Genomic DNA, 14,934 nt, shown 5'->3' with positions numbered 1-14,934 from the left:
TGCACCAAAAGGCCCGTTTTCCATTAACTGCTCTTACAACTTTCCCACTGGAAGAAAAATGTGAATATTGAACTTAGCTGGCAAAAGTAGTCTTCCTATGACTGATTAGACAACTTCTGTTTAATATGTATCCTTATGTTAAGTTATCACTGTACAAATACTGCAGCTGGTTGGTGATGTGCTTAAAGTGCACAAAATTAATAACTATATGAACAATAAAGGGCACCACCAAACGGGAGAATTTATCCAGTATTTATTACAAAATCTTCACTTATCTGTATGTGTGTTTCTAGTGCTGAATTCCAAAGTAGCATGATCATATTAAGCTTTTCAGTACTGCAGTAAACACAGTGATTATGTTACAGTTTTCAGATACAATCTAGACGCTGGGCAGATGGAAAGAAAAAGAACATCTTTGCAAGCACCTGCTAGAGCTGAGCAGACTGATCTGAATAATGATAGCATTGATACCACCACTGATATTGGTATCAGATCAATACTAGCGCAGTGGGATCAATACTTTGTTTCTGTCCTCTAAGTTCAGTATGCAGCCCACTGACGTGTGTTAAACAAAACATGTTTTCTTCTTAGAAATAAAGAAATATCCTTCAAACATGCATAATGAAAAATCACTGAACCTTTTTGTGTTGACTGTCAATTTTATTTTATTTTTAGCATATAGCACATTTAAAGAACAGAGGTTGAGCCAAGTACTTTAGAGACAGGCACATTCACATCTTCAGAAGACATGAAAAGCTTTTGTCCTCTTAACTAATTGTAGTGGAGAGCAGAAATCACAGTGATTTAGCGGCTAGTGAAATGTGTTCAGAATTTGCAAATCATGACACAATGCTTGCCTCTACAAAAGCTGCCTTTATTCTGGCCCTGTATCGGATCAATACCAAAATCTGCAGTATCAAACAGCCCTACCATCTACACAGACAAACGTGCTGACACAAAACTAGCCAAGAGCCTGGAGAGATGATGAAGCTGAGTGCAAGCTGACCCCAGTACAGCAGCCAGACCCTGATCTACAAAGGGCGACAAAAGCTATATTTCATATTCAGTGACACTGAACACATTAGTGTTTGGTCCCCATCTATAAATTTCCTTCACTACACATCTTACTAGTCTTAGCTAACATGGAAATTAATTACTACTGGTGTGTCTGGCAGGTGACATCACTATAATAGTTCTGCTTATATTACATGTAATATAATACAAGATGGTTAAATTTGTTCTAGCAACAGTTAATTATCGCCTGACTTTGAATTTTAAATGTTTAATTTTGGGAAGGAAAACCTATTGAGTGATGGCAGGAAACAGGCTTAAGCTATCCATTCATTCCCCCTATAGTGGATGTACTGCTGCAAAATCAATAATCAATATGTGCACATTTATTATTTGTTAATGAGAACATATTGAGTATTCATTACCACTTACAGCATTGATATTTTTGCAGTGTTTCTCAGAGTCCTCCCATGTAGGGTCTGAAAATACTAGGCCCCTTGTGAAAAGTGGGGAAAAAATGACATTTTCAATTCAAGGCAGTCACTTGCCCCTTTTATTCCCACACAGGTACATACAAACTCAACAGTACACCCAGGCACACTGTGCCACTACATCGAAGGTAAAACTCTTTTGCTAATCTAGCAACCCTGCTGCTCAGTTGCCTGCTTTGCTGCCATAGCACTAGTTACATACTCACTGCAAAATACTTCAAATTGAGTCTTTTTTTATTTTATTTTTGCAAACCCTCGAGGTTTCAACTTAACTGACTCTGACTTCAGTTGCCTCGAGAGAAACCAAAAGCCTGCTTGAGCTTGGAGTGCTGACGCCGTGTCACAAAGCGAAGCCTTTTCCTTACGTGTTGCCGTTTTCGCATAATGTTCAAGGTTTGTGATGTTTGTTGATGCAAAATGCAGAACGCGAGCAAGAAAATGAAAGGCCTTCAAGACAACGGGCAAACAAAAAGCCAGTTGCACCAAGACACATTTTTTCCTCAAGGGATCTTGTGGACCAAATTTGTATTTCACATTTAAAAAATTCAGTCAAAACCAACGCCTCCAACACATTCTGACCCTCTAATTATATTAAGAAAAACACACACTTTCCACTCAGTTTTGAATATCTAATTAACAAGTCTTTGCCCTGCCCACGCTCAGGCATTATGCATCTTTAGACAAACACGCAACTAAATCATTACACCTGTTTATTCATAATTTCCTGTGTCATCGCTGTCACTTGGCTAACCCTTCATTAATGTGACAAAGGATTAAAAGATTTTAATGCAATTCTATGCCGAGTCCCTCATAAATTTTAGCGCCCCCTCATCCTTTAATTACATCTGACAAGTGCGACATATTTGCATACCATAACCTTGCAGTCTCGCTTGGTCTAGGTCAGGCCTTGTTTTCTCTCCAAACACTGCTGCCAGTTAAATTATAATAAGTTAAAATATGAGTCGCCACCTTGAAGCACTTCAGTCATCCCTATCGTCTTTTCCACAGTCAAATCAAGCACGGTGGCCATTATTAGTCTAAATAATAGGCCCTGTTCTGAAATGTTTCCATTCTGATTAGGTGCCTCGAGCACTGATGATAACAGACGAAAAAGACTCGATTTATCTCAGGCAAAGCCAATCATTTCATAAGAATGATTGGGCCAAATGCAGTTAGCGTGGCAGGTAGAAGAAGTTCTGAGAAATCCTTTACAGCAGAAAGACATCAGTTCGGATATTGTTATTTGGAGCGACTTACTTTGATTCAGTAATTGGTTCATAAATAAGTTAAAGAAAATGAGAAAATCCCTCTTTCTGTTTCTCCTCCTCGCTCAAGTCGAGTGTGTTTGCTTGTGCGCTCATCTGTGCTGACTAAACCAAAGTCTCAGGTGCTGTTGTGAACCGCTGACCTCTCTTGTCCATTCTTATTTCTGGATGCCTGCTTAGGCAAGCTCAGTGTATTTGAATGCAAGTTCGGAGAGGCACCTGAAAGCTGCTATTAGCTTTAATGTCAACACAACTTGAGCACCGGCTTTATGGGCTGACAAATGCGAAGGGGAAAAAAACGTGGAAGTCACATTATTGACTGGAGGTGCAAAACGTTAAACTGACTTTTATAAAGCCAGTACCTCCCTCAGCTCCAAATCCCGTGATCTCCGTGAGCTCTGCGCAGGCAAAGAGTCCAGACGTATCCGTGGGGTTTGTGTGTTCCCACTGGAGTCATCTTAAGAATTAAGTGGCTTGGTCTTTTAGTATTCCTTCATGACCTAACTCAATCAAATCCTCCTCCTCTCCCTCTCTCTTTCTCGCTTGTCTGTGTCGCTAAAGTAAAAAAAAACCAAAAAAAAAACCTCTGTCTCGTGTCTGATAGCGAAAGGTCTCTATAGACACTCAAACACGCAGGACACACACATACACACACGGAAATCTCAGAGGCTATAGAAAGTAAACAGGATTAACTGGCTATCCCTCACTCCACTGTAAACGGCCTGTAATGGCACCACTGCTTCTAAATCCCTCCACCTACCCCCCAACCCCCACTCCCGCTGCCTCCCTTTTCTATTAAACATGGAGGTTAATCCTCAGCCCCCCTTGTCCCTCGCGCCGTAACCCAGGATAAGCTGTCAGAGCTGGGCTGCTGATACTCAGCACTGCTCCAACAGCCACACAGCCTGGACAGAGCATATGAGTGCATCTTTGTCTGTGTGTGTGTGTGTTGAGCATCTGTGTGCGCGTTTTCATTCGCCCAGACTTACATGCATGCATGCAGGCTTGTGCATGTTAAGTGTTTTTAAGTGCATACCACCATATATCAGTGTGTTCGCATGTCTGAATGTGGCTCTTTCTTTCTTTCTTTCTTTCTTTCTTGCTTTTTTTATTTATTGCCAAATTCTATTTGCCTCTTTCTCTTCTTTTTACACAACCCAATCTCCACTGGAGTAAAAAGCTAACTCTGGAGCACCCTAAAGCAACAAAGTGCACTCAGCACCAGCAGCAACAGCTCCTGACTGAGAGCCATTGACACAAAAACACTAACCCACACACCTTCTGGTCCTGTGCACTGGGTCTAAATGGCAGCACTGGGGGCTGACTGATGAATCACTAATGACTACCACACTCTTCACAGATGTCACAAATGTAAAAAAAAGTCAATGTTTTTTTTTTTTTGTTTCCCCCCTCTCCTGGCCCTCTATCAGTCAACTCGGTCGACCTGCTTGCTGTGTGGCGAGGGAAAAGTCAATACTGTACGGCTGGAAGAGGAGTCGCAGGAACCAGAAACAGTGGCCGGAATGACCCGTTTGGCTTATGGGTCAAAGCTATTGTGTTTTCCATATTACGGGGAGTTAATGTTTCCCTGGGGTCTGAAATGGCTTCCAGACCCCTGTGAAGTAATTCAAGCTCTGAGGTACAAAAATAATGAATAACTGCAGTTCCTTACCTGAAGGCCATCCCCTTATTTTGACCCTCTTTACAGTTAATAGAAGGGAGAAATAGAACAGAAGGGAATAATAATACTAATAAATCCTAAAGCAGGACACGGAAATCTTGAGGCTTACAAACCAGCTGATTATCTCAGGTTTACGCAATTTACTGAGTCCTTCCTTTAAAACAGGGAGGTCATCTAAAAGTTGCGACGCCAGTCAGTGTCACTACTGTCAACTTGGCTTATCCATGTTTGCGTTGGATTAAATGACTTTATCCGTCTCAGGAAACGTTCAAGGCAGCTGTCACTTGCACGGCTTCATCCAAGGTTGGGGATAACAAGAAACAGAAGTGAATGTGACTGTGACAGGAGTTTTTCAATGCTGTGTATGCACTGGCAACTAGATGCTACCCAACAGTGGGATTCTTTTAACTATGCTGTTAAGAAGACTAAAAATGCATTCAGCTTAAATAAACTCAATTAGATGTTCTCATTTCTCAGTTTTCAATGAGTGCGGCAACCATGAAACCCTTTATTTCCTCCCTTCTTTTTCCTTGAGACTGAAGCATTTATAATATGCTGCAACTCACTACAATATTCTGCCTCTAACTTAATTTTTCTTTAGAGCAATGGCATCAGAGGCACATTTGGTATGCGGTAATATTTGCTATAAAAAAGGGGTGTAACATTAGCCAGGGGGATGTATAAGAAACTTACCTCCAATATTCATACTCTTTTAACTGTATTTGTTTCTTTTTGGTGTGACCAGATAGGGGTACTGATGAATTCCAATTTTTTTTTTTGTTCCCAATGTTTGATGTTCTTCTGCTGACAAAAGCTATGCTAAGTACAGTACGGATTTTTCAGAGCTTTTTTGTGGGAAACACTGACCTGCCATTGCTGTAAACAGTAAAGCAGATGGCCTGGCAGCTAAACAATGAGCTGATAGAAATGCATTTTATAAAAAAAGAAAAAAAGCAAAGGGTAAATGCAAGGCATCGGTGAGCACAATACAGAAGCAATGCATTATGCCGAACAGGGCCACATAAGTGCACGGCTTTTTATCTCTGCAATGCTGGTTGTTAATGCATTACAGGTGAGTGCAGAAAACATCCACTTTCCATCTCTCTGGCCCTCTCTCTCTCCCTAAGCTGCCTGCGAGCCGAGACCAGACTACCTTTTCTGTTTGGTTGAACATTTCCTCCACCCTCCAAATCCTCTGTTCCTTACAATCACTTTCCATTTCTGTGACACACACAGTTATTCTCCAGCGCTTACTAGAGAACTAACTATTAAAAGAGAGAATCACAAAAGAGATTTTAATGTGTGACAAAAATGTACCCAAACCTCATCTCCTTTTGCTCCTTTGAATATTTTAAGCAACCGGTCTTGTCATGGGCTTTGAGTACAAGTAATCAGAGAGGCAAATTAAGAGCCAAAGCCAAGGGGGAGCATTTTGTGACCACAGTGTAGGGGTCAGAGCTGCAGCATAAAGTGAGAATGAAAACTGGAAATGTTAACAAGGTGAACAGGGGTAAAAAAGAAGTGACAAGGGGGGGGGGGTCTTACAAGAGATTCGCAGGTAAAAAAAAAACAGCTAAAAGGAATAAGGGAAGCAAGAAAATGGGTAAAAATAATGAATTAGAGGTAAGGTGTAAAATAAATGGGGTGATAGTGTGAGGTGTTACACAGTGAGAGAATTAGGGTCCTTTGGGTGGATCTACGAGGAAGGTGATCGGGTATTTAGATGACCATTAAAGCAGGAGAACAGGTCAGTGAATCAGAATGTGCATTACCATTAACTGCTAAAAAGCCCGCTTTTGTCACGTCAAACACACACTGTGAGCCACGTGAACTATTTATAGAGGAACACGTTATGTGCTCCAGGCAAAAAAAAAAAAAAAAGTCACACAGAGACACAATAAAATCTCTTCCTTCCTCCCGTCGCCTCGCCTCTCTCACATCACACGGGACTGAAAGAGTCCGACCTTCATCAAGTTTAAGCTCAAAAACAAACAAACAAAAATAAACCCCAAACTTGCGTAATGGGAAGAATGACAGCCAGTCAACATATAATTAGACAAACACACAGTGATCAGAATAGCCATTTATACAGTACTGTGTCACAGTTATAAAACTGACAGCCCCACTCAGGCTGCTCTCATTGTTATGAAGTAAGACATCTCACATAAAGCTCTGCTAGTCATGCCAGCCTCAGCCATCCATATCCTTCTGTTAACTCAATAAATGACTTAAGAGACGTAGTTCTCGGTGATATGTCTGACGGGGATAGTGGCTGGAGTCTGCGTACAGAAAATCAGCTCACTGACCTGCGCACCCTCTCCTCCTGGTAGTAGTTGCCTCGTTAACACCCCAAAGTCCCACAGAGTACATCAGGCTTTGCATAGGTGACTCACCGGGTCTTTAGCTTGCTGCGCTAACACGGCGTAGGTGGATATTCTGCTGCACAGGCATTTGGTATGGACAGCGGTTGACGCGAGCGTTTGGCAGCCTTCTGTGCCCCAGTTTTCTGCGCCAGCTTCCCTGGAGGTGGAGAGAAGGGTGGGGTTGGTAGAGAGGGTGTGGGGAGGTGGCACATGGGACATAGACAGTGACTGTGAGACACATAAAAATAAAACTGTCACATGACTACACATGGATACAGGAGGTGAAAAAAAAAAGCCCAACAACTTGTGAAAAGGGGACAGAAAGTTTTAACGGACTCGTTCCTCCCCGTCGAGCTCCCCGAGCTCAGCCATTCACAGCATATACGTTTAACATTCAGCGATCGGCACTCGGGCACCGCCATGCTCTTTTACTCCTTTACAGCATCACCCCACTTGTCCTTCTCAGTGTTCAGCAACCTAAACACTTTCTTTCACGTCTTTGTTCATCCTTTTTTTTTCTTTTTCCCTTTTATCTATCCCATCTCCCTTTACATGGAAGAATGCCCTTAGAGTCTGGGGGGAAAATGAAAAGGATTGCATCGGCGAAAAGTTAACAAAAACCAGTGAGGCCTAAATGGTGTATGGGGCTTATGTGGAACTAAATGGTCAATTGCTTTGACACCTAACACATTACTGCAAAGGAAGCAAGCAGCCAGAATCTCGTACAATAGAACCTTGAACGCTTTATTGCTTGGGATCTTTACCGTCTTTTTTGGCCACCCGTTGCCTCCCTCCTTCCCACCCTTTTACTTTTCTATAAAAGCTCCCAACGGAAGGTCGAGTGTTGAGGTCAATCAATAAGAAGTGAACTAATTACCCTGAGAGTTCACACTGCACATTAACCTTACGATTAACCCTGGATATACTTTTATTTCAGTTGCCAGAGACAGGTGAAAGCCATAGAGATGTTCTAATGGGGTCAAGAAGGCCAGCTTCATGAGTTACGGCAAAAGAAGGAGCAAGTAATGTGTCAGTGAGAAATATTTTTGTTTCTTTTTCTCCTCTGTTCCTTTCTCTGTGTTTTGAAGCGGGTGTGGCAACGTCCAGGATTTAAAGTAGAAACATCAGAGCTGATGACAGTTAGAGTGGGTTCAGTTTCATTGTTAATCCAGTCCGATCAGGCCACAGGCAAATAGTCGCGATAAAGCAGATTAAGTGAGTATAAAACTTTTAGAAATGTCACCTCAAGATTTGAAACAGCATGAACGTTTGCTAAACTTTCATGTTTTGTCATGAATATTTTAGGTTATAGTAAAATACTTCGCAGGCTATATTCAATGTAGCATGCAAATATATGGAGTAGGTGTATAGGATTTTTTTTTCTTTAACCAAAGCCTCAAAAACCTTTTGCACAGATATCTGACAAACTGTACTTTCCAAAGTACAGCCTTTTGTTATAGCATGTAGGCACAACAATCTGACCACAAGAGACTCGGTTTGATTTCAAGCAGCAGTGGCCTGCTTGAAAAAGAAAAAAAAAAATCAATTATTTGAAGCTAAAGACAACTCCTGTTACTGTGGTAATAGTTGCCGGTTTCAAAACAAGGATCTTTAGCAGGGGAAGAAGGGGATCTATGTGAGAACAAATGCTTCCCAGCAGGGATTTTGGGTGATGAAAATGTACCTAGCGACTCATCTTTGTGAAAGAAAACACTCTGTACTTGATATCTTTATCACGGTAACAAATACATTTCCACCAATTTAGAAACCAATTTAAAATGTCCATTTTTTGAAAATCATTTTGTTAGTTAGCAAACAACACAAACTTTGTGCTGCTCATTTTGTTCTATACACATTTATGGAGTGGGAGGAAAGATAAAACACAACTGGAGAGGTATATGCTGTTCTTTCTCTTCTGCTTTAGTGAAGAACTTAATTACCTCATTCCAAACTAATGGCATTGAGTACCCTCAGCAGTGGATGGAGAGAAAATTTAATAAAGCGTTGGCTGTTTCAGGACATCTATTTATTAGGATTTATATATACAGCCTATATATTTGAAAGTTATTAAATATGCAGAAATCTATAGTTTAGAATGAAATTATTATCCCCTTGTGAAACTTAAAGTTTTATAAACATTTCCCCATGTTTTTTAATATAACATTATTTCTACTTGCAGACAATAACAGAATTATTGTCGATGGGTCAATGTTATCATCCCCCTGAAAAACTGACCTTTTATTGAGCCGTAGCACAAACCACTGCTGCAATAATGTGCGTTTTCTTTGTAATGCTCTAAGCTTGTAAAATCAAGTTAAATGAAGTTAAAACTTTTTCCACATAGTACAAAAACTTAAGCAAGGGTTTGAGCTGCCACTTGAGAAAAAACTAAATTAATCAGTATAGACTTAATAAAAACAATTGTTGATGCTCACAAAGCAGGAGACGGATAAACAAAGTTATCAGAGTGTTTCAAGAACTGTAGTGAGAAGTATCATCAAGAAGTTGAAAGAGAGCCACACAGTGCAGAACAAGCCGGGCAGAGGTAGGAAACAAATCACAGACTCTGAAAAGAAAACTAGTGAGATGTGTCCAAAAACAACAGAACTACCAAGACACGAGGAAATGACTTAGTCAAGCTGGGAACTGCGGTCTCAAAAAAGACCATCAGTAGGACCGTGAACAGGACTGGACTTTGAAGTCTCAGACCAGGAAAAACGCCACTTCAAGCCAGAGTGAAGGATGCCGAGTACAAGCGGAAGAAGGATCATGCAAACTGGAAGCACATCCTTTGTTCAGATGAGAATAAACTAGACTAAACTACTGCCTGTGCTGGAGAAAGAGGGAAGAGGTGTAAAACCCAAAACAGAACAGCATCTCTACAGTGAAACACGGTGGTGGCAGTATTATGTTGTGGGGACGCTTCAGTGCGTCTTGAAGTGGGAATCTGGTCAAGGTGGAAGGAATCGGAAATGTGAAGATTCTGAAAGTAAACCTCCAGTAGTCGGCAGCAAACCTGAGTCTGAGTTGTTGCTTTGTCTTCCAACACGACAACAACCTTGATGAACTACCTCCAGAAGGCCAAAGAGAATGTTACTGACTGGCTTAGGCAAAGCCCTGACAAATCTGTGGGCTGAACTGAAGGCCATCACATCTGGAGGAGCATGAGAGAGCAAATGTCTGCAGGCTGTTATCCAGCAAAAAGGATACACAACTGACTATTAGGCCTCACAGGGACTGATTTTGACCCTTGTAGTTTTATGTTTTTGTGACATACTTTTTTTGTCTATGTGCAAAGTATCAAAAAGCTAAGATGTTTGGAAAAGCCCTTGCTCTCTTTAACAGCACTTGGGAAATGCTTTGACTGTAAAATCTGTATATCTTTAACAATTAAAAATTTAAATGAGAGGAAGCTTGGCTGACAGCTTCAATTCAATAAAATTAACAAGCTGTTTTGATTAGTTTTGTCTTTATGGTATCTTAGCTTTTTATCCAACCTTTGGGGAAATAACAGAAGGATAGCTTTCAAAGAGGAATTCAACGATACTCCTCTGTGATGCCCGCTTAACACAGCTCTGTTGCACAAAACTCTGGATTTGAGAGCATAAATGAATGAAATAAACAAACACGCTGAATGGTTTCTGGTTCAAGTTAAGAAAACTTTACTGTTGCTTTTACACCCGTCCATCAAAAAAAAAGCAAACAGACAGTTAAAAAGTTACATGCTCTGCTTGCCACTTACATCACGTTAACTGCAGATCAGTAAAAAATACCACTCAAGACTATTTCTGCTCTGACAGGCCACTTATATATGATCAGTTTGACTGTAAATGACAAGAGTGTATCAACATTAACCCTCAAAAGTATGTCTGAACATGAAGGACTGCAAACAGGATCATAAACCAGACACATGCACACACACATACACTGACACTCAAATCAAAATGTCACTAATAAGATGTGAGTACAATCCCCTGATGATCATCATCTGCACTATGACACTTCAAAGACTAAGGATCAGAAAAAGAGTTACAGCAGTGAAGCTTAGAGACAGCTTGACAGGTATCAACATGGTGCAGGGCTTTGTGTGTTTTTGTGTGTTTGAGAGAGCGACAGATAGAGGAAGATTAAAAAAAGACAAGGCGAGAGAGCAAAAGAATGGCAAGGATGAGGAAATACGTGTGTGGTATTTTTGCTTCTTTGGCTTGTGTATACGTCATTTATTTTACCGACCACTGTAGCTGAATAAGGCCCAGTCACAGAGGCCTAGATGGTCTAATTGGTCATGAAGTAAAAATGAGCATTCCCTGGCTGGTTGCTAGTGCTTGCTGAAGAGAAAATGATCGCTAAAGCTCCAATCACACAGACCTACAGTAACCCCCTAGCAACCACCTGTTTGTCAGTGGAAAACGTGTGCTTCTCAACCAGTCAGGAAAAAAATTGAAGATACTCCTTGTGACGGCTTTGTTCACTATGAAAGTGTTGGATTTGTCTACAAGCACGGGCCAGCTACTCTCCGAGCTGTCCTGCCCTAAACAGCCTCCCACTGGTGTCTCGTCACACCCCTGAGCAAATATATATTTTTGCCTCTGCTCTTTGTCTGACTTTCTGTTTATCCTGCTGTTTGCCATGTTGTGTCCTGCCTCATTCTTACATATTCCCCTGAGTTTTGGTTTGTCCTTTTATTATTATTATCATTTTTTTTGTTGGCTTTATCCTGCTTTTCCCTGCAGTGTCCTTTGGTCACAGTCTTTGTAAGTTTATTAAAATATATTTGGTTTATTTTATCTTGCATTGGAATCCTGATATTTGCAAGAAAACAACGGAAAAACATTTCTTAATAGGCAAACGTCCATCTGCAACCCATTTCTGACATTTCACTAATTACCATGGTTAAACATCCCACAACAATGACTAGCTGACCACTTTTACAGATATAATTTGTTGAGGAACTATATTTTTGAACTCTAAAAGGTTGCACTACGTGTTGGGAAAGTATGCTAACACACAAATCGACATTTTTTTCATAGTCATATGTGCTGGTTAGCTTATATATGACCTCCCAAATGATGTCCAGTTAAGTACTTCCAAACGGCTTTGCTCACATAAGTACAGGGACGTGAAGTGTTACATGTTTTTAATGGTTAATTTATACATGGACATGAAAGCCTTTAATTTACTGCTCCAAACATTCAGACTGCATGCAATAAATAAAGACACACACACAGACACACACGGTATTCTACACTAGTCTCAGCAGAGAGGAAGTTGGCGTAATGAGAAACTATCTGACAGCACACAGCAGGGAGGGATCGCTAAAGATAACACCACACACACGCACACACACACACACACACACACACACACACACACACACACACACACAAACACACACAGGCACACAAATACACATTATCTGTGACCTCTTTGTTTTGTCTGCTGAGTTTCAAGCTTAATTGACTGCTAACCTTCATCTACCATAGCCATACTCCACTGTTGGTTTTTTGTGCCTTTCAGCAGAAAGTCAGCTTTGACTTTTATTTAGTTTTATGTCGCACACAAAGTTGGCACAAACCCTGAATGCTGGCATTGTAGATCCACTACAGCTACGGCTTCACAACACTGCTGTGACTCCCACTGGGCTCATAACAGTGTTAGATTATCAGTTAGGATCAGAGGGTGAGAAAAGATTAAAAGGACGCAGCTTTTGTGATACTTTTGTTATAGCCTTTGAATGGACCAGGAACTGCTGACAGCTCTTCTTATCATGGAAAACAGGTACCAGATGTACAAACAGGTCTCTATATTAGTACAGTTGGTAGATAGGCTATGGAATCCAAATGTATACTGCAAAGAGCTCCACCTGGCATTATAAGAAAAAACTACAAGATGTGTAAATATACATAAAATCAACCTGCTTTCTAGAATTGCTGTAACCGACACATCTGCTCTTTGGTCTTGACAAAGATTTATTAAATGAATGCTAGAGTTGGTGATAACCCTCCATGCTCAGTGGGGATTACACAGTTTACACACACATTAAACAAGAGTTTGTAACTCGACAATGCGCTCATTGAGGGCTGCTGCTGCAAGGCACTGCGCTGCTTTGCATTGCAATAAATATAACCATTAGTATCCTAACATTTAACATGTGCACTTTATCTTTAGCTGCCTTAAAGGGTTACATAAGAATCAGAACTGCAGCTGATAGGGATCTTATCATTTTGAAGGTGATTTACTGTATTGGACAAACTGAAATTTTGACCTGTGATAGTGTCAGATTGCAAGGTTAAGAGATCACCAATGGAATTACTCTTAATCCTGTCAGAAATGCTTACAAATATGAATTATATCACTGAGCTCGGACATTTCTCTCAAAAATGTGTATGTCTGCACAAGATGTTGATTAGTAGCACTGTTGTTACCAGATAAGCAAAAATGTTGACCTGCCAGTGGCAGAAACCTATTAAAATGCTTCCCATTTTGCTTCCTAATTGCTGGTAGAATGTTTTTGTGGCTGTTAAGAAAAAAATAGGAAAAATACTTTCCGAACAACAGCGTAAATTGACCTTTTATGTCTACTGAGAATAAATTGGCACCAAATCTTGCCTGAAAGGGCAGTGCTATGAAAGCCAATTGCCCCCTGTTAAGCAGCAAACAAAGGTTAAACATGCTTTGAATGACTAAAACTGAATGGCTTGATGAAGGGATTTCAGCTGTATGAAAGTGTAGTGATGTATTGCCAGCACCTTTATAGTCATATTAAAAAAAAAAAATACAGGACATGGACTTTTTCCCAATGAACCAAACTTTGTTGAAAAGCTGATAAACAAAACCTAAAACTGACATTTTGCCATAATTTTTAGAACTTCTCTGAATCCATAAAATTAAAAACTGTTTTTCTAGATAAGATAGGGGGAACCAGTCCTTTTTAAACCTCCGACATCTTGGATCTAGTATTCTCTTTCAAACTGTGTGGTGTCAAGCTCTAATGAGATCTCTCAAGGTCTGAGAAAAAAAACATGATTTGAATGCCTAAGACTAGGACAAAGGTTTCTAAATGAAATCTCCAGGTTATTTGAAATACATGATTCCACTTCACGGAAAAGTTTGTCCAGGGTTAGATACACCAGCAAATACAGCCCAAATGCAGACTGATGCAAGAGCACTTCCATTCAATGGTGTGTTTATTTATATCATTTAAGACAAGAGGTAGCATACATTTGGCATTAGAGATATGCCTTTACTATGAAAACACCTACAAGAAGCTGTTTCTGCTAACTTTTAAGGTCAAGAGCTTATCTTTGTTTCCACGGAAAAAAAACTACATGTACTGGTATGTTTAAATAACTGTAGGTCATGCTTTAACATTTCACCTTCAGCTTTTATTCATAAGAGACCCAAATATCCCAAATATGTCTCTTCAACCACCAGCGTGCTAAAGGTACAGAACAAAATGCACATTGGGTCTTTATAGACAGGCTGCGCTTTTACAGTAGATGTAAGCAATTTTAGCCGCTTTAATCCACTTATCTGAATCAGTTGGTACCATTCAATATATAGTCATAGCTAAGCATTTAAACCAGTTTTACACGAGAAAATGTTGTTCTACACAGCTGTCAGTGATTTAATAAGGATTAACATTATCAGTTAATTTCAGCTGCTGGCAAATGCTGTCAAAACGATTTAGGAGATGAATGCAAAAAATAGTTTAGTCCATTTTAAGTTCATTGCTCGGCTTCCCGGGACTCATTTTGGTGTTGTCAAATGTTTGCAAAAAACCTTTTCCTGTGTTCTTCAATGGTCAGAAATGCAGCGAAGCAAAGGAGGAAAACAATAAAAATGTGGAAGCGGAATAGGCAAACAGCAAGAGGTGAATAAAGCATTGGGGAATGACAGAATTATTTCACGCATAGATGGAAATCAGTAGCACGAGAATCACAGAAAGTTTTGTCCTCATTACAGAAAAGAATTCTCTGAAGTCAAATTGCTATAAAGTCTTTAGACGACTGCAGGACCAGGTATAATGTCCACTGCATGAAATTGTGAAGACAGTGAGCAAATTGCCACAGACAGTGTGTAACCCAGTGCTGTAAAGCTTTTTGAAGAGAAGAGAGAGTAAA

At 40.2% G+C, this 14,934-nt stretch overlaps 1 protein-coding gene across 29 annotated transcripts in view; it reads right to left on the bottom strand.

Moving 5' to 3' along the window:
* Window positions 1-14,934, bottom strand: part of adgrb2 (adhesion G protein-coupled receptor B2) — a 256,669-nt gene that overhangs the window by 56,321 nt on the left and 185,414 nt on the right. For all 29 annotated transcript variants that reach the window (XR_013904851.1, XR_013904850.1, XR_013904848.1 and 26 more), the window contains one exon: window positions 6,842-6,968. Coding sequence is in view for 24 of the 29 variants with exons in the window: in XM_080296657.1 (XP_080152783.1) it covers window positions 6,842-6,968 (127 nt within the window). In the remaining 5 variants the exon portion in view is untranslated. The remainder of the gene's footprint in view (window positions 1-6,841; window positions 6,969-14,934) is intronic.

Source organism: Astatotilapia calliptera, chromosome 22 (genome assembly GCF_964374335.1).
Source record: "Astatotilapia calliptera chromosome 22, fAstCal68.1, whole genome shotgun sequence".
Taxonomy (NCBI): Eukaryota; Metazoa; Chordata; class Actinopteri; order Cichliformes; family Cichlidae; genus Astatotilapia; species Astatotilapia calliptera.
Note: the sequence above shows the minus strand (reverse complement) of the source record. Positions and strands in the feature narration are given on the sequence as shown.